Source organism: Sapajus apella, unplaced genomic scaffold, assembly GCF_009761245.1.
Source record: "Sapajus apella isolate SASKATOON/1434 unplaced genomic scaffold, GSC_monkey_1.0 scaffold51, whole genome shotgun sequence".
NCBI lineage: Eukaryota > Metazoa > Chordata > Mammalia > Primates > Cebidae > Sapajus > Sapajus apella.
The window spans coordinates 3,397,178-3,424,241 of NW_022436991.1; the positions used below are offsets into that span (position 1 = coordinate 3,397,178).

General features: G+C 55.1%; 1 protein-coding gene across 1 annotated transcript in view; it reads left to right on the plus strand.

Moving 5' to 3' along the window:
• LOC116526419 overlaps positions 1–27,064 on the plus strand; it is a 164,070-nt gene that overhangs the window by 115,002 nt on the left and 22,004 nt on the right. Inside the window, exons 44-59 of the mRNA XM_032242701.1 lie at positions 839–1,046; positions 4,465–4,631; positions 5,996–6,108; positions 7,592–7,673; positions 11,648–11,785; positions 13,352–13,514; positions 16,214–16,335; positions 16,921–17,061; positions 18,480–18,593; positions 18,699–18,827; positions 19,832–19,993; positions 21,739–21,903; positions 24,963–25,131; positions 25,702–25,886; positions 26,110–26,202; positions 26,356–26,560. Coding sequence (XP_032098592.1) covers positions 839–1,046; positions 4,465–4,631; positions 5,996–6,108; positions 7,592–7,673; positions 11,648–11,785; positions 13,352–13,514; positions 16,214–16,335; positions 16,921–17,061; positions 18,480–18,593; positions 18,699–18,827; positions 19,832–19,993; positions 21,739–21,903; positions 24,963–25,131; positions 25,702–25,886; positions 26,110–26,202; positions 26,356–26,560 — 2,356 coding nt within the window. The remainder of the gene's footprint in view (positions 1–838; positions 1,047–4,464; positions 4,632–5,995; positions 6,109–7,591; positions 7,674–11,647; positions 11,786–13,351; positions 13,515–16,213; positions 16,336–16,920; positions 17,062–18,479; positions 18,594–18,698; positions 18,828–19,831; positions 19,994–21,738; positions 21,904–24,962; positions 25,132–25,701; positions 25,887–26,109; positions 26,203–26,355; positions 26,561–27,064) is intronic.

The window sequence follows — 27,064 nt, forward strand, 5'->3', positions numbered from 1 at the left end:
TGTGCAACGGAGTCTCGCTCTGTTACCGAGGCTGGAGTGTAGTGGAGCGATCTTGGCTCAATGCAACCACCGCCTCCTGGGTTTAAGTGATTCTCCTGCCTGAGCCTCCCGAGTAGCTGGGATTACAGGCATGAGCCACCACATGCAGCTAATTTTTGTATTTTTAGTAGAGGCGGGGTTTCACCATGTTGGCTAGGCTGGTCTTGAACTCCTGACCTCAAGCGATCTGCCTACCTCAGCCTCCCAATGTGCTGGGATTCCAGGCGTGAGCCACCGTGCCTGGCCATGACCTGTATCTTGTATGACCTCCTGTCTCATCCTGTGGCTTAGAATGCCTAACTATCTGGGAATGCAGCCCAGTAGGTCTCAGCCTCATTTTATCCAGCCCCTATTCAAGATGGAGTTGCTCTGGTTCACACACCTCTGACAAACAGGCAGGGTTGTATTCCAATAAAACTTTATTTACAACAAAAGGTGTAGGCTGTTGTTTGCCAGGCTGTTCCGCATCAGTCAGGAATCTTCCTTTTCCCAAAGTTTTGCTCTAGCCATCCTCCCCGGGCCCCCTCTGCCCTGCCTGCCTCACCTCCTGACTGGCTCTCTGTATTTTCTCTGTGGGTTCCTTGGTGCACGTGTAATTAGCTGGACTAATTACACGTGTAATTAGAGTGACCAACTGTGTTGGTCACTCCTGCTCCTTCAAGAGGGTCTGAGTTCCTCCCATCACAGGGACACGGATGGCACTGATAACCCCTGGATGAGTGGGAGCCAGTGCCAGCTTGCCCCAGGCTGGCTTGCTGTCTGCATGGGGCGGCCCAGCATCTCCTTGGTGGCATTCCAGGTCTTCATGGACATTCACAACGGCAGCTCGGGCTTTGAGCATTCTGGACGCATCCTGATGGGACCCACATCTCTCAACTACTCTGTGAGCTGCTGTTACCATGATGGGCACCTGGAGCTCTCTGGCCAGAGCTGGCACAACAGTGAGACCTTGTTGCAGGCGGGATTCCCAGGCGAGGCCTCCCTGCATGCAGAGCTGCAGATACACGGTAAGGCACCCAGCCCCGGGACTGGGGAGCTGGCTTCTTCCATGCCTTGGCCAGCCAGCAGCCTCAGGCCTGGACCCAGATGGCACCCCATGAAGCCCAGTGTGGCCCTGGGCTCTGGGACAACCAGGACAGCCTTGCCCATGAATGGTCTCACTCCCAAGGCAGGCGGATTAGTTTCCTAGGACTTCCGCAACCAAGTCCCACGCACCAAATGGCTTAAAACACAGAAATCTTAGCTGGTGTGCACAGGAATCTTAGCTGGATGTGGTGGCATGTGTGTGTGTGGTCCCAGCTACTCGGGAGGCTGAGGCAGGAAAATCGCTTGAGCCAGAAGGTCGAGGCTGCAGTGAGCTATGATTGTAACGCTGTGCTCCAGCCTCGGTGACAGAATGAGACCCTATCTCAAAATAAAACAGTCCACAGTGGGTTGAACGCCCATCCGGCTTGAATGTGATGTTATTTTTACTTAATTTCATCTGTAAAGACCATTTATTTATTTACTTAATCAATTTATTTATTTAAGACAGAGTCTCGCTGTTTCACCCAGGCTGGAGTGCAGTGGTGTGATGTCGGCTCACTGCAACCTCTGCCTCCCATGTTGAAGCGATTCTCCTGCCTCAGCCTCCTGAGTAGCTGGGATTACAGGCGTGCACCACCATGCCCGGCTAATTTTTGTATTTTTGGTAGAGACAGGGGTTAGTCATGTTGGTCAGGCTGGTCTCAAACTCCTGACCTCGTGATCCACCTACCTCGGCCTTCCGAAGTGCTGGGGTTAGAGTTGTGAGCCACCAAGCCCAGCCAAGACCCTATTTCTAAATAAGATCATCTTCTTAGGACAGAGGGTGAGGGGGGTGGGACTTCACTATCTCTTTTTGGGGGCCATGGTTCAACCCATTATGGGGGGAAGATAAAAGCAGTAAGAGGAGCCAGCATTGGCTGGGCACTTACTGTATACACGCCAGGCAAGCTGTGTACACACGAGAGCTCAGTGCAGTACAGCTGTGCCCATCACACAGGGGAACGCCACCGCTCTTAGAGGGGCCTTCAAGCCATCAGAACCCACACCCTCCCCCCATCTGACCTCTTTTCCCGGCCCCCAGCCCTACCTGTTCCACTCCTTTCTATTCTTTAACACACCAGGCTTGCTGCTGCCCCAGGACCTTGGCATGGGCTGATCCTGCTGCCTGGAATGCCTCTCTCCCACACACCTGCCTGGCTCCCTAGCCTCCCTTAGGTGTTTTTCCAATGGCATCTCTGGGAGGCCTCTTTTCCACCTCCCCATCTCCTCCCAACCTCTCCCCAGTTCTGTCATTTGAACACACCGTGTAGCATACAAATACCATTGTTTCTCATTCTATCTACACTGGACTCACCAGAATGTGTGCTCCATGACGGCAGGGATGATTTTTGTCTGCTTTGCCACAGGGCACATAGTAGGTGTTGAATGTGCGTGAATAAGCCAATGAGGTAGGGTTAGGAATGCCATTCCCATTCTGCAGATGAGGAATGGAGGCTCAGAGAGGTTGAGTCAGCTGGCCCAGGCCACACAGCTGGTGATGATGGAGCAAGGATTGAACCCAGAGCCACCCTCTGACCCCCACATAGATTATGGCGACCTGGCTCTTGACTGTTCAGGACCCCTGGGTCTCCCTAGTACCCTAGGGCATCTTCTGTTGGCCTCAGACTTTTTTATTTTGGGAGCTTGGTGCAATGGCTCATGCCTGTAATCCTAGCACTTTGGGAGGCTGAGGCAGGTGGATCATTTGAGGTCAGGAGTTCGGGACTAGCCTGGCCAACATGGTGAAACCATGTCTCTCCAAAAGTATTAGCTGGGCATGGTGGTGCATGCCTGTAGTCCCGGCTACTCAGGAGGCTGAGGCATGAGAGGCACTTGAACCTGGGAGGTGGAGGTTGCAGCGAGCCAAGATCACGCCACTGCACTTCAGCCTGGGTAACAGAGTGAGACTCCATCTCAAAAAAATGTAAAAAAAAAAACAACAAAAACTTTAGTTTTGGCTCTCAGCCTCCTGAGGGGTGAACGGAGGACTGGATCACATGAGGAGATTGTCCCTAGTGTGAGCTGACCTCAGAATTTGCTGGGGACAAGCGATGGAGTGATGGGCAGTCATTCTGGATGAACACTTCCACGCCGCTCTAGTTCCCGACCCAGGATGCCTGGTGTGGCCGCCCCCAGCCAGGAGTGACCTCTCCCTCCTTCCAGTGCTGTTCACAGTCTGCTGTCCCCACTCTCAGGGACACTTTCTGCCTGTCGTTAACATTCTTGGTATCTCTGACAGCCAAGCGCTCCCGGGCGTGGGAATCATGTCCCCTCCCTCCTCTTGCCCTGCACGTAGTAGGTTCACATGGTTGAGTGTGGAATGAGGAAGGAAGGAAGCGTGTCCGAGGCCTCCTGCGTGCCCCACAGGTGGTCCTCTCTCATGTGTTACCCCATTTTCTCTGGATGCTGTCCCTTGAGGCAGATGGCCTGTGCCCACCTTATAGATAAGGAAGTCGAGGCTTAGAGCTTCAGGGCTCATCCACCCTGCTGGCCAGATGGGAGGTGCTGGAGCCTGGCTGAGTGTCACTTGGGCCTCAGCCGTGAGCTGCACCCCACGGGAACCTGACATCTGACATAGAGTAGGCGCCATCTGTTTGCTCTGTGGCTCCTGGACCCGATGGGTTTCTATGTGTACAAGAGGGAATTTAAATCAAAGAAGAAACTCCTGTTGTGAGCCAGACTCTCCTGTTCTATGGGGGATGATGGGAGGGATGGGACCCTCCAGCCAGGGCCAGGTGGCTGCAGGTGGATATCAGGCCGCAGTGGCCATTTATCAAGAGCAGACCTCATGTTGATTCCTCTGTAGGCTGCTCAGAAAATCCCAGGAATCCTTACAGAGAAGCAACCTCCCCCAGTCATTCGGGAAGTACTCACTGACCCCCTGTTGTGTGTCAGGATCTGTCCTAAGAGAAACCCCGCCCCGGCGGATGGCATTCTGGTGGGGTGGCAGTAGGGGAGCAGGAAACTAGTAAGTAAGTGAGCGAGGTCATTTTGGGTTGTGCTGGGAACCCCACTCCAGGGAGATGGGATGGAGGATGCCTGGCAGCAAAAGATTGGGAGGGACTTGAGATGGGCAGTCAGGGGAGGCTTCTTAGAGGAAGTGTCATTTCAGCAACTTCAACTTCAATGAGCGGAGGAGCCATCCAGGCCTAGATCCTCAGGGACAAATGATGACAGATGATGTCAAGGAGGCTCAAAAGGGGTTGACCTCCCCCAGCCCCCCATGGGAGGCTTTCTGTTTCCTACTGGTGTTGTGTTTGACGGCCACAGGGCACCGCCCGTCCCGAAGTCTTGTGTGTTCCTGGGCTGGGGAGGGAGGTGAACCTGTCTTCAGTAGCCCGTGCCATTTTCTGCCTCTAGAGTCCCAGACCCAGGCCAACGTGGCCCTCCGTGGCAGCGACGGTGGTGTCTTCGTGGACCTGGCAGCCCTGGTGGCTTGGCCACTGCATGGCCCGCTGCAGATGATGGCCAATGCCAGCCACACAGTGCCTGCTCTGCAGAGGCTGGGCCTGCCCTTCTCCAGCCAGGTAAGGAGTGCATGGAGAGGGCCTCCCTCCAAATTCTGTCCCCTCTGTCCAATTCCTGGGGTGCAGAGCACCCACTGTGTGCAGGACGGATGGGGAGGGCCAGGCCTTGGGTTTCCCCAGCACTTTACAGTTTACAAAGGCTTTATTTGTAATCGCTATAACTAGGTCTGCTGCGCAGTCTCTGCGTTCCCGGTTACAGGGCTGGTGTGGACGGGAATCCTGGATTAGCATCTGGCTTCGGACCCATCTTTTTGTCCTGCACTTGGGTCAGAATCAAAGCTCCTGCTTGTCCAGTGCCTGCCCCGTGCCAGCCCCCTTTGAAGGGTTCATGGGCGTTTGTTAGTTTCATCCTCCCAATGCCCCAGAGAGAGGCAGGATGGCCCCTTCCTTACCAAGCTTTCTCCAGTGTTCGGATCCCAACTCTGCTGCTTGCAGTCTGGGTGGCCTTGGGCAAATTCCTTCGCCTCTCTGTGCCCTCATCTCCTCATCTGCAAAATGGGGATGACGATATTACCTATAATATGGAGCTTGTGAGGATTGAGTGAGTTAATCTCACGAATGCCTGAGTAGATGCTTCAGGAGCACTTGCTGTGACGAAGATGAAAAAGATGATTCTGATGATGTGACAGTGACCATCATCATCATCACCATCGTCTCTGGGTCACAGGCGAGAGTGTGGGTGACTTGCCCAAGGTCACCTAGCAAGCAAGCAGCAAAATAGGGCCTCAGACTTGGCGCCCAGGTCCTTCCTCACAGGGCCCTCCTGCCTTGGCGGAGGAACCCACATGGGGCCATGCAGTGGCCACTGTCACTTGGCATGAACTTGCCCTGCCTGGCTCGCCCTACTTCTCTGAGAGCCACAGAGTGTGCTCCAGAGCAGGCTCCAATGCTTCTTTCACACCCACACTCCTGTTTCAGATTACAAGCAACCCCTGCCCTAGTCCACTCTGCAGTGGGAGGAGGGGGTGACTCCTGGGGGCTCAGGAGGCCAGGATGTCACCCCTCCTACAAAGGATCTCAGCTCTGTACCCCACAACTCAGTGGACTGGATACCCCATGCCCCTGACTTCATCTACACTCTACCCTGGATTTGAGGCCAGGTGATGGGGAGCCCCCCAGGGAGCATGTTCTCGGCCGATGTCTGGGCTGCAGCTGTCCTTTGAGTGGGCATTGCCATCCTGAGCTGCAACAGGGGCTGACCCCTGGCATCCTCAGCACCCATGAGAGTGTTGGATGAGCCAGGCCTGCGGGGCTTGGGGACAGGGACGTGCATGGCTGTAGAGCTTGGCTGGGGTCCCCACCTGGCCTGTGAGGGTCCTCAGGCTGTCTACACCCACACACCGCACAGTTTGCTCCCTCCTCAGCTCGTGTTCCTAGGACTCTGGGCGGCAGAAGAGATGAGCTCCTTGCTGCGCCTGACCTGCGATTCTCAGGCCATCTTGGTCCTTGACATCCATGGCCAGAAGCAGGCAGTCAGGTGAGGCCCCCACCTACCAGGAGGGGAGGAGTTGCGGGGAGGAACCATTGGCTGGGCACCTACTGTGCACTGATGCTGGACACGGCACCTCTCCATCCTCTGCTCAGCCCTGCTGCACCGATGTGGGCAGGGAGGCTCAGAGAGGGCAAGTGACTTTCCCAAGGTCACCCAACTATAAAAATCCCTCACCCTCTCCAGGCAGAGCGCTGATGAGTTCTTGGTCTCAAAAACTAAGTGCATCCCAGGCTCTAGACACTTACTAGTGATTATGACTGCCCTTAGGGCTGGGGGCCTGGTGAGGTGCTTGGTGTTCTCATGCGTGCACTACATCAGGTGCCACCAGCCAGTTTCCAGTGCTCAGATCTCGGCAGCTGGGGAGGGAGTGAGTAAGCCACTTGTTGAGGGGGTAAACCAGTGGTTCTCACTGAGAGGAGACTCTCCCTGCTCCGCCCCCAGGGACTTCCGGCATGTCTGGGGAGTTTCTGGTTGCTACAGTGGGGAGGAGGACGCTGTGAGCGTCAGTGTGCAGAGGCCATGGATGCTATTAAGCATCTTACAGCAGGTCCTAAGTGTGCAGGACACACCCACGACCGCGAGGCCATGAGCCAAGATGTCTGCTGTACCAAGGCTGAGACCCTGGGGTGGAGAAGACCCCGACAGGAGGGTGCAGCGCCCTGGGGTTACCCAGGCCTGGCACAGTGGCTCACACCTAGAAGTCTAGTGCTTTGGGAGGTAGAGGTGGGGGTATTGCTTAAGCGCTGGAGCTCCAGCAGCATAGTGAGACCAGCCGGGGCAACACAGTGAGACCCCCATCTGTACAAAAAGTCTTAAAAATTGGCCAGGTGTGGTGATGCATGTTATAGTCCCAGCTGCCTGGGAGGCTGAGGCAGGAGGATCACTTGAGCCTGGGAGGTAGAGGCTGCAGTGAGCAGAGATCATACCACTGCACTCCAGCCTGGGTGACAGAGAAAGACCCTGTCTCTAGGAAAATGAAAAAGAAAAGGAAACATGGAGACGATTCCCACCCTGGCCTGAAGGACTGAGGGGAGGGGAGCTGTGTGAGGAGGAGCCCTGGGAGGCGGCCAGGGGGTCACAGTCCTGCTGTCCAGACCCTGCTGGGGCTCCCATGGGACCAACCCAAGAAAGCTCGTGGATGGGCTCATGGCAGACTTGCAGCCCAGAGCCAGGCTTAACCCTTGATACCAATGGGGAAACTGAGGCTCAGAGAGGGGCAACCGAGATGCTTGCCCATGGTGCCAGAGCTAGGTAGAGGCCAAGCTGGGATTCAAACCCAGGTCACCTGGCTCCAGAGTCCAGCCCTAACAGGGCCTCAGGGTGTGTGAACAGCCCTGCATTGGGCCACTGATGTGATCCTGGCTCTCTGACCCTCTCTTGGGGAAGCCGACTTGGTCCAACCTGGCCCTGGAGGCACTGGACAAGGCGGCTCTTGCCAGCTTCAAGCCCTCTCTTTCCTTCCTTCTAGCAAAGAGCTGCTGCTCTCAGGCCGGCATCGCCTCCCCTCCCTCCTGGGCCGCTGCCCCAGCTCAGCCTCAGTCTCGGCTAAGGTAACTGTGCCCCAGCCGCCTGGCTCCTAAGCGGTTCCAGATGCTCGGCCGCCCGAGGTGGGAGGGGGCCAGGCCCCTGTGGGGCGTGTAACGCATGCGCATCTGTCTGCCAGCCTGCAGCAGGCCCCGTGGGCCACCCTCGGAAACGTCTGGCTCCAGCTTTCCCAAACATACCCAGGTTTACATTCCTGGGCCGGCCCGCAGCCAGCCATCCCCTTTCGGAGATGGGGGAGGTCTCCTCACCCAGTGCCTGGCGCACTTGTAGAGGCTGGAGCTGATGACGCAGCCATTTGAGCTGAGCCCGCGTCACCCCCATTTCTGCTCTGTACGAATGACTGGAGGGCCCTGGGAGTGGACAGAAGGGCCCATTAGACTTAGGCCAGGTTCCTCTGTCCCTCTGAGCTGTCGTTGTCCGTGTCCAAGTCTGGAGCTCCTGGAGGGCATGCCTAGTGCCTGGCACAGGGCCCAGCGCATAGTAGGTGCTCAGTAAAAAACAGGGCATGAAGGGGTGAGTGCATGCATGAATGGTCACGTCTGCCGACTGGTCACATCAGTTTCCGGCCAGCCACCGTGTTTTGCTAGGCACCCTCCTAGCCCTGGCCCAGGCCGACTGTCTTTACAGAGCACGTGCTGTGTGCTGGGGTCCTCCGCCACATTACACATGATTTTGGAGTTCCTTACACTTTGCTACAACTGCGCAGTCATTCAGGGAACTTCTTTCTTTATTATTTATTTGTTTTTTCAGACAGAGTCTCGCTTTGTCACCCAGGCTGGAGTGTAATGGCATGATCTCGGCTCACTGCAACCTCCGCCTCCCAGGTTCAAATGATTCTCCCACCCCAGCCTCCTGAGCAGCTGGGATTGCAGGCACGCACCACTATGCCTGACTATTTTTTGTTTTTTTTCACAGAGATGGGTTTTCACCATCTTATCCAGCTGGTTGCAAACTCCTGACCTCAAATGATCCACCACCTCTGCCTCCCAAAGTGTTGGGGTTACAGATAGGAGTCACCATGCCTGGCCTTACTTTTTATTTTTAAAATTTCTTTTTGAGACAGAGTCTTGCTCTGTCACCCAGGCTGGAGTGTAGTCACGTGATCAGAGTTCACTGCAGCCTCAAGCTCCGGGGTGCAAGTGATCCCCCGCCTCAGCCTCCGGAGTAGCTGGGACCACAGGAAGTACCACCACACCTGGCTCCGTTCAGGAAGCCGCTTAGTTTTTCTGAAAGTTTTGTTTTGAGTCATTTGAACCTATAAAAAAGTTACTGTGGGACAGTGAACGTTGACCAATTGTTAATATCTTTCCATATTTCTCATCTGTGTTACATTTGTATCATTATACACACATTTTTTCTGTATCATTAAGAAGGAATATAGAGATGTCTCTGAAGATGTCACCTTTTTACTCTGAAATACTTCAACTCTTTCCTGTAACAAGAGTATTTTCTGATTTAACACAATAATTACAGCATTCAGGAAACTGAACATTGAAGTCATACCTTCATTTAATGTACAGCCCATATAAAATTTCCCAGCTTTCCCAATAACGTTGTTTCAAAAAAAACTGTTTTGTTTTGTTTTAAATCCGGGATGCAGGCCAAGATCGCACAGCGTGTGTAGTTGCCATGTCTTTTTAATTTTCTGAATCTAGAACAGAGGTCTATAAACTTTTACTGTGAAGTGAAATGTGGGGGTTGCAGGCCTTATGATCGCTGTTACAGCTACTCAGAATTGTCATTGTAACACAAAAGCAGCTATAGACGATATGTAAGTGAATAGGCATGGCTGCGTTACAATAAAACTTTATTTACAAAATCAGGTTGTGGGCCACATTTGACCCAAAAGCCAGCTCCTGATCTAGAACATTCTCCTTCCACACCCTACCTTTCCTTACCCAATGTTTTATTTTGTATTTTTATTTTTTAACTTTTTTTGAGATGGAGTTTCTCTCTGTTACCCGGCAGGAGTGCAGAGATGCGATCTCGACTCACTGCAACCTCCGCCCACTGGGTTTAAGCAATTCTTCTGCCTCAGCCTCGAGTAGCTGGGATTACAGGCGTGCACTACCACACCTGGCTAATTTTTGCAGTTTTAGTAGAGATGGGGTTTCACCATGGTGGCCAGGCTTGGTCTCAAACTCTTGACCTCAAGTGATCCGCCCACCTTGGGCTCCCAGAGTGCTGGGATTACAGGTGTGAGCCACTGCGCCCAGCGCCCCCCACCCCCCGGCAACATTTTATTATGGAATTTTTCAGACACTAAGAAAAGGAAGTAATTTCACAGTGAACACCCACATACCTAGATTTTCCTGTCCTCATTTTATTTTGCGTAATCACATAGCTCTCCTCCATCCATCTTATTTTTGGATATGTTTCAAAGTAAGTTGCAGATACCAATATAATTTCCCCTAAACATTTTATTATCATTAATCACCTTTAAAAAAATTCCAACCGGATGCAGTGGCTCACACTTGTAATCCCAGCACTCTGGGAGGCCGAGATGGGAGAACTGTTTGACTTCAGGAGTTCAAGACCAGCCTGGGCAACCTAGGGAGACGCTGTCTCTACAAAAAACTGAAAAAAGTAGCCAGGCATGGCAGAGTGTACCTGTAGTCTCAGCTACCCGGGAGGCTGAGGTATGGGAGAATTGCTTGACCCCAGGAGGTTGAGTCTGCAGTGAGCTGTGTTCACTCCACTGCACACTCTAGCCTGGATGACAGAGCAGACCCTGTCACTGTCTAAAAAAAAAAAAAAAAAAAAAAAAATCCTGCATTGACAATTTTGAAGTGTCCAGGAAGCTATTTTGGAAAACATTCTCAATGTGGATTTGTCAGATTGCTGAAGACAAGATTCAGGTTGAAGATTTTTGACAGGGGTATCACTAATGTAATGACACATCTCTGGTGAGCTCTTTCAAAGTACCAGCTCTTGGCCAGATGTGGCTGGAGCCTGTAATCCCAGTACTTTGGGAGGCTGAGGTGGGCGGAGCACCTGAGGTCAGGAGTTCGAGATCAGCCTGGCCAACATGGCGAAACCCCTGTCTCTACTAAAAATACAAAAAATAGCCGGGCATGGTGACACACATTGTAGCCACTCAAGAAGCTGAGGCAGGAGAATCACTTGAACCCGGGAGGCGGAGGTTGCATTAAGCGGAGATCACTACTGCACTCCAGCCTGGGTGACAGAGAGAGACTCCGTCTCAAAAAAAAAAAAAAAAAAAAAAAAGGTATCCGCTATTGAACCTCTTCTCAGAGACTCTGTTTTTGTAGGTTTTAAGTGGAAGCCCAGAATCTATATTTTTAGTAAGTTTCCAACAGCGATTCTGCTTTTCAGCCAACCTGGGAGTTAGCACGTTATTTCATACAATTTTCACAGGCGCTATTTCAGAAGGTGGGGTGTGACCTAAAATGGAACTGATCAATCCTTCCTCTCATCAAGTGTCTACTGTAATGGGGAAGATTACCCAAAATCACAACCCGTAATAAAATAGATGTCCTTATCCCTGTGTTTTGGATTAGAAGGCTGAGGATCGGGTGGTTAAGGACCTAGCTAGAGATTACTCGCCTCTCCGTGGTGCATCCACACTTGGAGTTCTGTGTGTTTGGTGCCGACACAAGCCCAAGCGTTGTCCTTTCTGCTAGACTGCCCCCTGCTGGCTGCAGCAGTACTGCAACTAGAGTTCTCGCCTGCTGGCGCCAGGCTGGTAGATATTTTCAAGTCAGTGTTACAGCAGGAGGGCCTGAGAAGATAGTTGCTATGGCCACATTTGATGCCCTAAATTGAGGCTCCAAATGCTTACTTCACCAAAGTCCCTCCAGCCCAGGAAGCTGTGGGTCTCCTGGCCCTGGGGCTTTGGGAGGCAGAGCTCACGGCTTAAAGCCAGCATCTGCTTAAATGTTCCATCAGAGCTCTGATGAAGAGATCTTTTGTGTGTGTGTGTGTGTGTGTGTGTTTTTTTTTTTTTTTCCTGACCCAGCTACACTACTCCAAGGGTGAGGTTCAGAGCACATTTGCCTTGGGTGTGGAGGAGCATCATTTTCACATCAGCACACAGCTGGTAGCTGCTAAGGCCAGTCTTGCCAACTTCATGAAGCTGGAACATTCCTTCCTGCAGGTATGTGGAGGACGGCCCAGGCCCAGGGCATGCTGGGGTGTGGGGAGGGGGGTCGCTCCTGGGACAGCCCTTGCAGAAAAGAGAAACTGTCCTAATGTCCTGGTTCCTGGGAGGAAAGGCAGGCAAGGCTGCCAAAATTTCCTGGAGTAGCTAATCAGTTGGTGTCTTTATCCATCCCTCCCTCTTTTTGCATGATTTATTGAGCATTTACTAGGTGCCAGGCACTATTTCAGAAGGTGGGGTGTGACCTAAAATGGAACTGATCAGTCCTTCTTCTCATCAAGTGTCTACTGTAGTGGGGGAGATTAACTACCCAAAATCACACAAATATGCCAGATAGTAGTAAGATATGGAGAAAATGTACTGAAGTGACTGAGTGAACAGGGAGTGTATTTAGATTAGGTGGCCAGGGAAGACTCCACTGAGGAGGTGGCGCTGGAGCTAGCCTTGGATGATAAGTGCAGCCATTTGAAAATCTAGGGGAAGGCCAGGTATGGTGGCTCATGCTTGTAATCCCAGCACTTGCAGAGGCTGAGACAGGAGGATCACAAGATCAAGAGATCGAGACCACCCTTACCAACATGGTGAAACCCCGTCTCTATTAAAAATACAAAAATTAGCCAGGTGTGGTGGCACACACCTGTAGTCCCAGCTATTCAGGAGGCTGAGGCAGGAGATTCGCTTGAACCCGGGAGGTGGAGGTTGCCGTGAGCCGAGATTTCACCACTGCATTCCAGGCTGGGCATGACAGCAAGACTCCATCTCAAAAAAAAAAAAAAAAAAAAAAAAAAAAAAAAAAAAAAGAAAGAGCAAACTTCCTACCCCAGCCCAGCAGTCAACCTGCAGTGCCCTCAAGTGACCCTCGGACTATGGTACCTACCAGCAGGGACAGCGACCCTCTCTGAGCCTTTGTACAGGCTGTTCCATGTGCCTGGAATGCTCTTCCCTGCCTCCTCCCCAGGCTTGCCTCTTTGTGTTCCTTTCTCCCTTGAATGCCTCTTGTGACCATTCTTGTCCCATCATTTTCTGTCCTGTGACTATCTCCCTGCAAGCCTGGAAGCCCCGTAAAGGCCAGGACCACGTCTTGGCTATCTGTACACAGGTGCTCAGCACTGGCTTGGGAGCATAAAACCTGCTCACTGCATGATTGAGAAATCCCAGTACCAACTGCCTGGCTCCTACAAGCTCCTCTCTACAATCTAGCCCTGGGCTGAGTGCACCGTTTATATTATCTTGCAGAGGTTGACACTTTGTTGCCTTCATTGTCTAGGAAAGTGAGGTTCAGAGAGGTTGGAAACGTGCCCAGAGCCACACAGCTTGGCCACGGAGTTGAGAAGTGGCTGTTCTGTGCTGTCTTCCGTTGGCCAGTCTCTTCACCCACTCCCCTCCTTTATGTTATCAGCTCATCCTTAGGAAGCATTTGGCTTTTTGACTTGTGTCACCATGCAGAAAACTATAAATGATCCACAAATAGTCCCTTTCTCCTCCTCTGCAAGCTTCTCTCCTTTCCCATCCCAGGCAGAAGTGTGGGGCAGGTGCCCCTGTGACGCCATCATTCTCTTCCAGCTCAGCGCCCTTCCCGGGGAGCTGGTCCTGCAGACCACATATGAGAGAGCTCATGGGACCCGTGTCCTGCGCCACATGGTGCTGTGGGATGGCCAGGAGTTGGCCCTCACTGGGAGCCTCTCCGGGTCTCTCCCCAGGCCCTTCAGGAACCTCAGCCTGCAGGGTGAGTGTGTGAGGGGACGTGGGCAGCAGTGACCCAGTCACTCAAGAAATCATCCCTGGCTGGGCACAGTGGCTCACGCCTGTAATCCCAGCACTTTGGGAGGCCAAGGTGGGTGGAGTTTGAGACCAGCCTGGTCAACATGGTGAAATGCCATCTCTACTAAACAAAAATTAGCTGGGTGAGGTGGTGGGCACCTGTAATCCCAGCTATGTGGGAGGCTGAGGCAGGAGAATTGACTGAACCAGGGAGGCAGAAGTTGCAGTGAGCCGAGACCGCACCATTGCACTTCAGCCTGGGCAACAGAGTGAGACTTGGTCTCAAAAAAAAAGCCATCACTGAGCACCTGCTGATCCCAGGTGTGATTCTAGGCACTAGGGATCCATCAGGAAGCAAGACGTTGCCCCTTGGGGAGACAGGCATTGAGCAAGACACACATAAGCAAAATAACATCTAACATAACGATTTCAGCATGTGGGAAAGAGTGAGAGAGCAAGCAGGCCTGTGTGGAGTGTGGGGCTCCTTTAGGTGTGGTCTGGGAAGGCCTCTTGGAGGAGGTGACTTCCGAGCTGAGATCTAAGGGATAAAAAGCAGCTGGCTGAGGTGCAGATCTGAGCAGAGGCACTTCAGGCGGAAGCCCCTGGTGGAAATGAGCTTTGCGTGCGGAGCAGCATCAGGGAGGCCAGGGTGGCTGCAGTGGGGAGAAGGGAGGAGGTTAGGCAGGAGGGCTGGGGGACCCAGGGCACGCAGGGTCTCGGTCCACAGAGAGGAGCTAGGGCTTATCCTGAGTGTGACTGGGCAGGGAGAAGGGGCCAGGGTGTGGGAGGGGTGGCATCCCTGGGCAGTTCTGGTGCCAGGGGAGGTGCGTGCCAATGCAGCCCCGACAGCAGCGGTGAGCCCCGGGGTCCTCCAGGGACAGGCATCCCTGGAAGGGGCTGTCATTCGTGGCCTGTGCAGCCACACAGACTGTCAGTTTCTGTGTGAGAACCCCCCTGGGTACAGAGAAGAGCCCGACCCCGGACCCGCCAGGTGCAGAGACAGAGTGCAGACCCCAGCCCGGGGCACAGTTTGCCAGGTGGCCTGATGGAATCCTCCCAGTGTCACGTTTGCCAGTTGTGTGCCCTGGAAGGCAGAGGAAATGAGCAGGTCCTCAACAGGCCAAGGCAGTGTGCAAGTATGTGTGTGTGCATGTATGTGTATGCCTGTATGTGTGTGCGTGCCTGTGTGCACACCTGTATGCACGTGTGTGCCTGTATGTGTGCATGTCTGTGTGCGCATGCCTGTATATGCATGCTTGTATGTGCACGTATGTATGCCTGTGTATGTGTGCATGCCTGTATGTGTGCCTGTGTACATGCTTGTATGTGAACGTGTGTGCACTTGTGTGTGCATGTGTAAGCCTGTGTGTGTGCATGCCATATGTGAGCATGCGTGTATGGATGCCTGTGTGCATGGGTGTGTATATATGCACGTGCATGCATGCGTTTGTGTATTTGTGCCACCCTTGGTGAGCCTCACAGCCTGCAGCCCCACACTGTGGTCACAGCGTTGCAGGTGGTGGGTCAGCGGGTGGCAGGGAAAAGGCTTCCAGCCCTGCCTGTGGTCAGCCTCCCCAGAACCAGTGACTGGGTGATGCCCTGAGAGCCAGCTAGTGCCAGTGCCTCTGAGCACAACTCCCTGCAGCCCATCTGAACATGTGGGTGCCCTTTGTACACAGCTCAGCACAGCACAAAGCGCCCCAGGCAGCCTCCTGCCATAGGGGTCTGGGAAAGCAGACTGTGCAGGGGCCTCAGGAGGTGGGGTCAAGTGATACAGGAGGTCAGGGCAGCTTGACTCACCTGGGGGACAAAGGAAGAAGACCCAGGGTGTGGAGACTGTTGCGAGGACTCAGCTATGGGGTGCCACCTGCCACACCCCGAGATGGAAGGAGGGCATAGGACTGGGCGGCATGGGGGTGTGGGGATTCTGAGGGGCTCAGGTCACCCATGCATGTGAGGCCCGCGAGAGCGATGCGGGTTGCTGGGAGTTGGGGCCGCTCCCATTAGACCTTGATGTAAGATGGTAAAAACTGCTCCAAAACTCAGCGGCATCAAGCAAGCATTGGTCCTTGCTCACAAGGCTGTGGGTTACCTGGGCAGCTTGTCTGTCCTTCTGCATGTTCAAGGTCAGCTGTAGGGTGAGCAGGCGGCTCTGCTGGCCTTGGCTGGGCTCTCTGACCTGCTCGGGGGCTGGCTGTCAGCTGCGCTCGGACATCCTGAGCTGAAACCAGGCTCCCTCCAGCCCCGGGTGGCACCACCCCACGGGCGAGCAGGGTTGGTTCTCATGTGGCTGGGAAGGGGTTCAAGGGAGGAAGCGTGGCGAGGCCTCTTAAGGCCTGGGCTTAGAACTGGTGCTCGTTCACCTCACCGCATTCTATTAGCACATCACGAGGCCAGCCCAGGTCCGAGGGTTGGGGAGGCAGATGTCACCTGGAGGAGCCTTGACGTCTCATTGTGATGGGGACTCCCACAGGGGCAGTGCAGGGTGTCAGGTGGTAATGGTGACAAAGTGAATGCAGAGCTGCCGAATTCTGTGTGGCCCCGAGTGACCACCTGCTTGAGCTGGCAGCAGCTGCCGCTGAGAGTCCCCTGAACCCCCCGGGGCTGGAGCTGCTGACCTCAGCTCACATGGCCTACCCTTTGTGTGTGTCCTCCCCCGCCCAGTGGAGCTCACCCACCTGCTGCCCCTCCCCCTGCCTCAACACTGCAGCCTCCGCCTGTCCTCACAGCATTCGGGAGGCAGCCACCGGGACGGCCTGGTTGTCGGCTGGGATGGCAGGGACCAGGTAGGTGTCGGGGCTGGAAGGTGACCCTGGGGCAGAGCTCAACTCCACCCTGCAGGCTGAGTGGGGTCCTTGGGGCCCTCCTCTGCCTGAGGAGCCTTACCTGGGGCTGACAAGGCTGCACCATGTCCCACAGTCTCATTGAAAGGGCAGCAGGAGACCTGGGTCCCCACAACACCTTGACAGACATGGCAGTGCCAGTGGCTGACAGGCCCTGAATGCTTAGCCCGTGATAGGTGCCGTGGGTCAGCCCACACCTCAGCCTCCAATCTGCTGGGTGCTGTGTTCAGATGGCGAAATTGAAGGACGTAGAGGCGCCGTGACCTGCCTAGAGCCACAGAGCTGGGGAAGACAGTGGAAGAGGAGGGCGACCTCCAATTTCATCTCTGTCATGTGTTCGCTCCATTCGCTCCTCACCAAGCCTCGATGTCCTCCTCTGAGAAATGGGCTGAGCTCTCCCAGGGCCTTGCACAGGGCTGGGTTTGTGCTCAACGCCACCTGCCCTTGCAGACTTGACCCTGGTGGAGAAGGTGGGAAAGGTGCGGCCTGTCTGGGTAAGGCCCCTGGCTGAGTCTGTCCCCTCCCCAGGTGCTGGTCTCCTCCTCCCTGTGGCTGGGGAAGAGTGAGGTGGCTGCCCGCCTGGCCCTGGCTCACCCATTCAACATCTCCTGGCAGCAAGCCGAGGCCAGTGGCCTTGCTGAGAGCAGGGGTGGCAGGCAGAGCCGGCAGGTAAGCGAGGATGTCCTAGGCACTCTTGTCGGGGGTGGGAGCTGGGAGCCACGTGGCTGAGCCTGGGGGGCTGGGCCCATCAGGTAGGAGAAGGAGACCATGTTCATCGTTCATCAGTGACAAGGACTTCTCCGGAATCACAGTTCCCTGAAGCCTGGGATCTCCTCGGTCCTCCATTCAGTTGTTCCTTTACCAGTACTTCATTAAGCACGTACTGTATACCAGGCAGTGTTTGTGGACAGCTCACATTTTAACATGGGAAGCAAGTCCAGGCGTCTCCAATTCATTCATAGTTGCCTGTTCAGTGGTAGCTTTGGGGACTGAGTGAGCAGCTGGGAGCCCCGTCTGGCTGGGTGGCCTCTGGCGTCTCCCATCGCCTCTCTGAGCCTTCGGTTTTTCCGTCTGTGAAAGGGAGGGCAATAGGCCAGCTGTGTGCAGGAATCAGAAGGTGTGACAAGCACCATAAAGCAGTAAAGATGGGCCAGCCGCAGCGGCTCACACCTGTAATCCCAGCACTGTGGGAGGTTGAGGCAGGCAGATCACTTGAGGTCAGGAGTTTGAGACCAGCCTGGCGAACGTGGCAAAATTCTGTCTACTAAAAATACAAAAAAGTGGCTGGGCATGGTGGTGCACACCTGCAGTCACAGCTACTCAGGAGGCTGAGGCAGGAGAATCACTCAAGCCGGGGAGGCAGAGGTTGCAGTGAGCCAAGATCATGCCATTGCACTCCAGCCTGGGTGACAGAGCAAGACTCCATCTCAGAAAAAAAAAAAAAAAAAAAAAAAAAAAAAAAAGAAGTAAAGAGCATATAAGATCGAGAGTGACTGGGCAGGTGGGTGGGGGAGCTACTGTAGGCGGGTAGTCAGTGAGGGCCTCGTGGGGGAGGCAGCCCCGTTGGGAAGGACCAGGCTTGCGAGAAGGTGGGGAAGCAGCATGCAGGAGGCAGGAAAAGCAGGTGCAGAGGCCCCTGTGGTGGGAAGGAGCCGGGTGCTTCGGGGAGTGCTGGAAGGGGAATAAGACGGGGGCAGAGTGCTTGGTGGGGGCGGGTGACCTGGCGATGAGGTCAGATGGGCCGGGACAGATCCTGCTGGCCTTGGAGGCTGCACTGAGGCGCACGATTGCCTTCTGCTTTTGGAAATGCTGCGTCTGGCTGTTGAGGATGAGGTGTATTTTTTACTCCAGATGCTTTCCGTCTGCAGCCTGGGAACAGCTCTGGGCTCTTCCAGAGACGAGGGGCAGGGCAATCTCTACACCCCGCCATCCTAATTCCTCTACAGGGATATTGGGGGGGGTGCCAGTTTCTCCATCCTCCCTAGCCTCTCATTTCCCAACAGAGATGGGGTGTGGGGGTGCCGTTAGCCTCTCTTCTCCCCCGAGTCTCCCCCTTACCCCACCACTGCCCTCCCATCTCAATTCAGGTTCAGCTCACCTGGAACAGAGGACAGCCTGTGACTCTGCAGCTCACCTGGGCCGACAGGTTCGCAGCACACAGCACCACCTGGGACGGCTGCCTGGCTGCCTCCCCGGGGCAGGTATGCGGGATCTGGCTGCTGTGCCCAGTGTGGGGTTCCCCTTTGCTCCAGGCTTCTCAACTGGCTCCCCCACCCAGGTCATGTACCTATTCTCTTCCCTATCAGCTCCAGGAAACCTTGGGCCTGGATCACCTCCGGGCCTGCGGGGCCATAACACAGACCGCAGCTGTGTTCACTGAACAGCTCGACCTGTCCTGGGGCCAGCAGCGTATGCGGCAGAACTTGACATACGAGGTGAGGCCTGGGGAGCAGCGTCCGGGCTGGGAACCCCCAGGCGGCTCCACCTGCTGCAGGAGCACCCCGCTCTGGGACTGTGTGGTCTTGAGTTCCAGTACGTGCGGAATCCTGGGCAACCACTTTTCTGCTGTGCACCTTGGTTTTCTCACCTGTGAAATGGGCACAATACCCCCTTCCTACCTGGGATGTGGTGAGGACTCTGGAAGACAAGAAAAGCATGTGTTTCCAGAATGAGATGCTGGAAACAGATGGGGAAGGAGGTGGGGTGCTAGTGGGCTTCTCAGGAGGGGGCAGAGGGAGATTGGGAGCTCAGGTTCCTGGAGGCATCGGGGACCATGTCTCCTCCACCATCACTACCTGATGGGCTCCTCATGGGGCCGAGCACTGTTCTGAAGAGCCTGGGGCAGGAACGTGCCCATGGAGAACTGGGGAGAGCTGGCCCTGGAAGCCCCCTTCCTCCTCTGGGCCTCCCACCTGGGTTCCTGGGGCTCTCAGGCCTGGCCCCCTACATGCTCAGAGCAGAAATCCTGCCATGGGAAGGGTGCAGTGGCTCACGCCTGTAATCCCAACACTTTGGGAGGTTGAGGCAGGGGAATCACTTCAAGTCAGGAGTTCAAGACCAGCCTGGCCAACATGGTGAAACCCTGTCTCTACTAAGAATACAAAAAAACTAGCTGGGCATGGTGAGGTGCACCTGTAGTCCCAGCCATCTGGGAGGCTGAGGTGGGAGAATCACTTGCACCTGGGAGATGCAGATTGCAGTGAGCCGAGATCGTGCCACTGCACTCCAGCTTGGGCTACAGAGCAAGACTCTGTCTCAAAAAAAAAAAAAGAAAGAAAGAAAATCCTGCAGCAGAGTGTAAGGGAGTGCTGTGGCTGTTGAGGGCTCTGACGGTGGATTCCTGGCACATGTTCTTACTAGGTGAGGGTCTCCACCTGCAGCTAGCCATGGGCATTCTCTTCCGTGATAAGCCCCTGGTATATGGGCCCTCTCATTCTAGAGGCATCAGCCGTCTCAGCCAGAAAAAATCGTTGTGGAGGCCATGCTGAAGCACGTCCTCGGGGCCTCTTGTGCCCGGCAGAGCTTCCGGGGAGAAGTACAGACTGACTACGCACACTGGCTGCAGCACTCCCTCCGCCTGGGGCTCTGTGACCTGCCCAGGGTGAGTCTGCCGTGGGGAAAGGGGCAGCCGGAGGACCAGGGACCAGCGGTGATGGGGCAGTACGGAGGGTGGTGCCCACAGAAGGCAGGAGTGTGAGCGAGGCAGCCAGACACCAGCATGGCGGCTCTGCCTTTTGCCTGCTGGGTGACTAGGCAGGGCGCATCTCCTCTCTGAGCTTCCAGTGTTTCATCTGAGGAATGGAAGGAGCAGCAGGTTCCAGGAGGTAGGGTGATGGTGAGAGTTGAGAGAAATGTGATGCAGGAATGCTCAGCCTTGGCGCCTGGCACAGAAGTTAGAGTTGCTGTTGTCATGTTTGCCTCAGAAGAGAGGTGTTGGGCCCTCTTTTCCTCAACCCTGTCCCCTCCTGGCGTTGGTAGCTGGTTGATTGGGTCGTTTATCCACCCACCCATCCATTCATTCACCCATCCTTCCTTCCTCCTTCCCATCTTCCATCCCTCCCCCTATTTCTGCCCTCCCACCCCTACTCCCTTGCATCCCTCCACCATCCATCCATTCCATCCATCCCTCCCCCTATTTCTGCCCTCAACCATCACTCCCTTGCATCCCTCTATCGCTTCACCATCCATCCATAATCATCCATCCACCATCCATCCACTCACCATCCACCCATCATCCACCATCATCATCTACGTCACCCAGCATCCACCATCATCCATCCACCCCAGGGACCCACAGTCTTCTGTAAAGGGATAGATAGTAAATATTTTAGGCTTTATGAACCATCCAGTCTCTGTTTCAACTACCAACTCCACCAGTCTTGTGAAAGCAACTATAGATGATATGTAAGTGAATGCAAGTGGCTGTATTCCAGTAAAAGTATTTACAAGAGTTGACAGTGAGCCAGATTCAGGCCTGAACCATTGTTTCCCACTCCTTATCTATTCCTCTGTTCATTCAGAAAACGTGTATGTGTGTCACCTATGCCAGGCTGTGCTCTGGGTGCAGGGACTGGGTAGTGAAAGAGACAGCCTGGGTGCCGGCCTCCTGCGTGGTGCATCGCAGTGGGGCCAGGAAGATACAGCAAACTGGAGCTGCTTGGCCTGTGGTCAGGGCGTGGCAAATGCTGTGCAGGGAGGGGCCGGTGCTGGAAAACGGGCCTCACTGGTGAGGGTGAGCCCTGCAGAGGGAAGGGGCCTGAGGCAGGACTTTGCCTTGAGGATCACAGGACAGGCCGTATGGCGGGAGCGAAGGAGGTGAGGTTGGGAAGAGGAAGCAGTCACAGGCCATGCCAGAGCCCGGCTTCTTTTAAGTGCAGGGGACAACGTTTGATTAGAGTTTTGTTTTTTTTTCTTCCTGAGACAAAGGTGCTTGCTCTGTCACCCAGGCTGGAGTGCAGTGGCGTGATCTCAGCTTACTGCAACCTCCGCCTCCCAGGGTCAAGCAATTCTCCTGTACTCAGCTGAGTAGCTGGGATTATAGGTGAGTGCCACCATGCCCGGCTAATTTTTGTTTTAGTAAAGATGGGGTTTCACCATCTTGGTCAGGCCGGTCTTGAACTCCTGACCTCGTGATCCGCCCACCTCAGCCTCCCAAAGTGCTGGGATTACAGGTGTGAGCCACCGTGCCTGGCCCTGATTTGTGTTTCTTAGAGGTTAGCTGGGGCAGAGGCAGGTGTGGAGGCTGAGAAGTGACAGCTGCTGCAATATTCCCGGTGGAGGGGATGGGGAGGAGAAGCAGCTCTTGCCCCCGCTTGCCTGCCTGACACCCAGACTCTTTCATCCCAGGCCCTCTTGGTCTCCGGGGAGCACATCCTGGGCCGGGGTGGGCTCCTGCTGCGTTCCCGCTGCCAGGTGGGCCTCGCTCCAGCCCCAGAACACGGCCTGCACCTCAGTCTGACCCTCCGAAACCACAGCAGGCCTCACTCGCCTGACTTCTCCGGGGAGCTAGAGGTGGGTGGCCAGGACCCGGCTGACGGTTCCTGAGGAAGATGCGCCGACTTCGCCCCCGTTCCTCCCTGGCCAGCAGCTCCTCACTGCCTGGGCGGCCCCGCCACCTAGTGGCCAACTGAGGAACTGCAGACCAGCACCCGGGATGGGGCCAGAGCATCACCCTGGGTTCAGGGAACACCTGCTGAACCTCAGGAGAGGCCCTGGCGCCAAGACAAAGCAGCTCCTCCACCTGCCCAATACCCAGCCGTTCCTATAACGGAGAAGTAGCAGCTGGGCTGCCCAAGTTTGAATCTCAGCCCAGCTGCCTCCTGGCACCTGAGTTTCCTCCCTTGTAAAATGGGTGATTACACTGGCCGTATCTCCCATGGGGTTAACATTGCAAAGATTACATATGTTCATAGGCATAGATTGCTTAGAGCAGTGCCTGATGGAAAACAGCCACTATGTACGTATTTGCCGTCGTTAGCCACTATTGGCCCCATCTCCTCTCCTTCCTGCCTCCCAGCAGCCCTGGGTAGTAGGAGGGGGCAGAGTGGGCCTCCAATGCCTGCTCTGCCTTGACCTTGCCAGGCGATCCCAGCAAGGAAAGTCTCTGAACATCTGTTTCCTCATGTTGGATCAGTTGTTTCATAGGGTGGTTTTTGGGGGTCTGGATAGCAGCTCCCACTGCCCACATAGCCAAGGCACGTGACAGCAGGTGCTCTCTTGGTGATTCCATCTGCCTCCTCTGTCTCCCTGGCTGGGTAAACTTGACCTTGTGACTTTCCTTTGCTGAGCCTCAGTCTTCCCCCCATTAAATGGGAACATCTAACATCCCCCTTGCAGAATCCTTAGGAGGAAAACAGACATTTGTACAACATCTGCACATAGTAGGTAGTTGTGAGAAGGGAATTCCCTCCCTTCCTGGCATCTAGAGCTGGATGAAGATGGCATGTGTGGGTTGATAGTTCAGCAGCTGTGGCCATTTCAAAGGAGATTTTCCTTCCAAGGTTCTTGTTCTCTGGGACTGATGGTCACTTCCCGTTTCCCAGCCAGGCTCCTGGCTGCTCCCGGCCCCCAGCTCTGTAAGCCCCATGCCTGATAGAACCAGATGCCTGGGAAGGAGCCTGTGGTGGGGACTGAGCAAGTGGCTGGTCCTCTTGCTTCCCTGTCCTGCATTTACTTGAGACAGCTGTTCTGGCGCCTTCTCACTGGCTCCATTCTGGGGTCAGTGGAGTGGCCAGAGGCCTTCCCAGCCTTCTTTGATCCTCCCCACAACCCAGTGGCCCCAGGACAGACGAGGGACAGATTGAGGGAGGTCAGGCACTCTTCCAGGCTGCACAGAGGCAGGTGCGGCTGAGGCCGACTCTGTGTGGTCTGCAGATTGTCCCCTGACCCCAACTGGCTGGCAGGATCACAGTGTGCTCTGTGAAATTCCACAGGAGTCCTGGGCTGAACCTTCTTCCTAACTTGCATCTTCTCAGAGATCAGTGCTTCTGCATGTGCAGTAAGCACCCTGCATTAGGTTCCAAGGGCGACTGTATTCAGTTGCCACCAACCGGAAGGATTAATGCAACAGACATGTTCTAGAGGCCAGAAGTCCAAAACAAAGTTGTCAGCAGGGCCACCTTCCCTCTGAAAGCCCTAGAGACGATCTTTCCGTACCACCTCTAGCTTCTGGTGGCTGCCAGGAATGCTTGGCTGTGGTGGCATCGTGCCAGTCTCTGCCTCTGTCCCAGGTGGTGGCCTTCTGCCTTCTGAGTGGTGTCTTCACATGGCCTTCTCCTAGGGACAGCATTCATTGGGTGTGTGGCCTGCCTTCATCCACTATGGTCCCATCCTAACTTGATATTTGCAAAAAAACTTTCTAAATGATACCATGTTCATGAGAATGGGAGGTTAGGACTTCAACATATGTGAGGAACAAAATTCAACCCTTAACAGACACACGTGCAGACACACATACACTTTTAAGTCCTTCTGAGTTTTGGGAACCATTGTTCTGTATGTTTTACAGACCTTTGAGCTGAGGCCCAGAGAGGGTGCCGCCCTTACTGAAGGGTGCACAGCTTGGTAGCTGCAGTGTCTGGAGCAGAATACAGGGTAGCTGAGGCTCCTTCCCCTGCAGGGCCTCCTCCAGGCTTGTGTTCTGTTGGGGCCCCTGAGCCTCTCTACCACCCCATTCTAGACTCACCTGTCCTGGTCCTGGTCCCTGCCGTGCCCTGAAGGCTAGGCGCCTGCAGGGATTGAAGTAAACTGCTCAGTGCCTGGGGTGTTATGCCACGTGTTACCCACGCCTCCGTGAACTTGCTTAGACCTTTGCAGTGATTCCCATGCAAACTCAGAAAGCCTGGGCTCTTGGCAGAAACACCAGGGCACTGTGAATATTAGAAATACAAGTGTGTGGGTGTGGGGGGGGGGGGGGGGGGGGAGGGGGGGGGGGGCCCTCCCTCAAACCAATTAAATCAGAGTGTCTGGGCAGGGCCTGGGAAGCAGTCATCTCTAAGTTACCCTGTGGCGGCTGCTGCTGGGTTGGTGGGCTCCTAAATGTTTTTTGAGAGAGTCTTACTCTGTCACCCAGGCTGAAGTGCAGTGGCGCCATCTTGGCTCACTGCAACCCCCGCCTCCCGGTTCAAGCAATTCTTCTGCCTCAGCCTCCCAAGTAGCTGGGACTACAGGTGTGTGCCATTATACCCAGCTAATTTTTTGTATTTTTAGTAGAGACAGGGTTTTACTGAAGCCAGGATGGTCTCGAGCTCCTGACCTGGTGATCCATGATCCCCCTGCCTTGGCCTCCCAGAGTGATGTGATTACAGGAGTGAGCCACTGTGCCCGGCCCTGAGTATTCTCATAGGTGCTTTCTGCGATGAGGCACTGGGAGCCTTTGGGGAGGGATGTGATACAGGGAAGCCCGTGGCCTGGAGATTGGGGCTGGGTATTGTGCCTTCCCCTGGTTTCCTACAGGTCCGACTACAACCTCCCCAGCCAGCCCCTTCCTGAGCCTGCAGCTGGCAGGAGACAGAGACCAGGAACAGGGCCTGGGACAGCCTCCACTCAGGACTTTGCCCTCCCCCTCCCAGCTTCGTGGCTCCAAGGCTCACCGGGTTGGCCTACTGGGACGTGTCTCTACCTCAGCTTCTCAAAGCCTGGTCCAGTTGGAGGGAAATGTGGACAATAGGGAGGAGAAAGTGAAGCTGTCTGTGTCCGGCGTCCCAAGCTGTCTCCAGGCCTCTGTGGCCCATGAGGAGGGTGAGTGGCGGCTGGGTCCCAGCTCAGCTCACTGGGTCATGGCCCCCGTTGGCTCAAGAAAGGAGAGAGGTCTGGGCATTAAGATTTCAGAAGTCAGAACTGGGCCCAGGGGCTCACACCTGTAATCCCAGCACTTTGGGAGGCTGATAAAGGAGGATTGCTTGAGCTCAGGAGTTCGAGACCAGCTTGGGCAACACAGTGAGACTCCCATGTCTACTTAAAGCCTCGTGGGGTGGTGCGCTCCTGTGCCCCAGCTGCTGGGAGCAAGCTGTGATGTTGCCACTGCACTCCTGCTGCGGCGGCAATGAGACCCTGTGTCAGAAAAAAGGCTCAGGAAACCCCATCAGGATCACATGGCATCCCTCACTGACAGCCATGGCAGGTTGCTGGGAGAAGGGTACAGAAGAGGGGGCTTCAGGTGGCTCAGCAGGTTGAGGTGGTGCAGCTCCAAGTCCTCACGTTGCAGGGCTTTGGGACTTGGTGTGGGGCAGTAGGGAGCTATGGAAAGTGGTGGAGGAGTGGGCAGCTGGAAACATCAGGGTGCTCCAGCAGGTCCTCTTCTGGCTCCAGGGGGCAGAGAAGAGAGTGTGGTGCTGCGGGCATGTGCCGACCGGCGGACAGCGGAGGTGGAGGTCCTGTTCCGGGATGGCAGGCAGCCCTTCCAGCCCCTGGGCCGCCTGACCCTGCAGGCTGCCAACCACAGCCTCCTGCTGGCTGCACACGGCTGCGAGGGGCGCCTGCTGGGCCATGTGGAGGTAAGGGGGCCTGGGCTGGGCCACAAGGAACAGGTTACTGTTCTCTCTCTGGGCAGAAGCCACAGTGCCAGGAACCCCGAGCCCTTGGGGTCCATCTGTTCCCAGAAATCAGAGCACACAGTCCCAGGGTGAGGCCTGCACCTGTCGCTGGCACCAAGACCATTTGTCCATCTCATTCCTCTGCGGCCCCGAGGGAGTCCCAGCCTCTTCTCTGTCCTCACAGTCCAGGATTGCAGCAGTTGGCTCCCAGGTGCAAGCCCGGCTGGAAGAGAAGGTTCGAGGCTTGGGTGCCTCTGTGAGAAGGTTGCAGCACTTGGTGGGTAGCACAGAGGAGAGGGGTTGGGTGGAGAGCTCCCCCTCTGGACTGGCTTGTACCCCCACTTGCCAGGCATTCTGCCCTGGGCAGGAGGGTCTGGAGCTCTCTCTGCCCTGGACCTCACCCCGATTCTGCCTTGGCTTCCCTGCGCAGGTACAGCGGGGAGGCACCCTGAATGGCCTGGCAGGCTTCCTCCTACAGCTGTCCCAGGCAGGGCTAGAGGCCGTGCAAACAAGTGGTCGGGCGGTCACCACCTTGTGGGGCCACAGCCAGGCCTGGCAGGCATTGACACAGCACCTGCCTCTTTATCTGGACCGGCTGCAGGTGGGGCTGGAGCAGCTGCGGAACGAACTGGAATGTGAGTGTGGGAGGGAGGGCTCAACCCTGCACCAACATCCACGCCCAGTCAGGGGCCCTAAGCTCTCACATTGGCCTATGGCACTGTCAATCAGAACAGTGGCCTTGCTTCCTGCCGGCCTGCAGCCCAGCTCTATTGAGACCCACGCCTTCTTATAGACCTACAGCCTTGGGTTTTTGTTTTTGTTTTTTTAAACAGAGCGTCTGTTGCCCAAGCTGGAGTGCTGTGGCATGAATTTGGCTCACTGCAACCTCCACCTCCCGGGGAGAAGCGATTCCTGTCTCAGCCTCCCAAGTAGCTGGGACCACAGGCGCACGCCACCATGCCCAGCTAATTTTTCTATTTTTAGTAGAGATGAGGTTTCACCATATTGGCCAGGATGGTCTCGATCTCTTGACCTTGTGATCTGCCTGCCTTAGTCTCCCCAAAAGCTGGGATTATAGGTGTGAGCCACCGTGCCCGGGCAACCTCATTTTTTTCGTGGACTGCTGCCTCTTTTTTTTT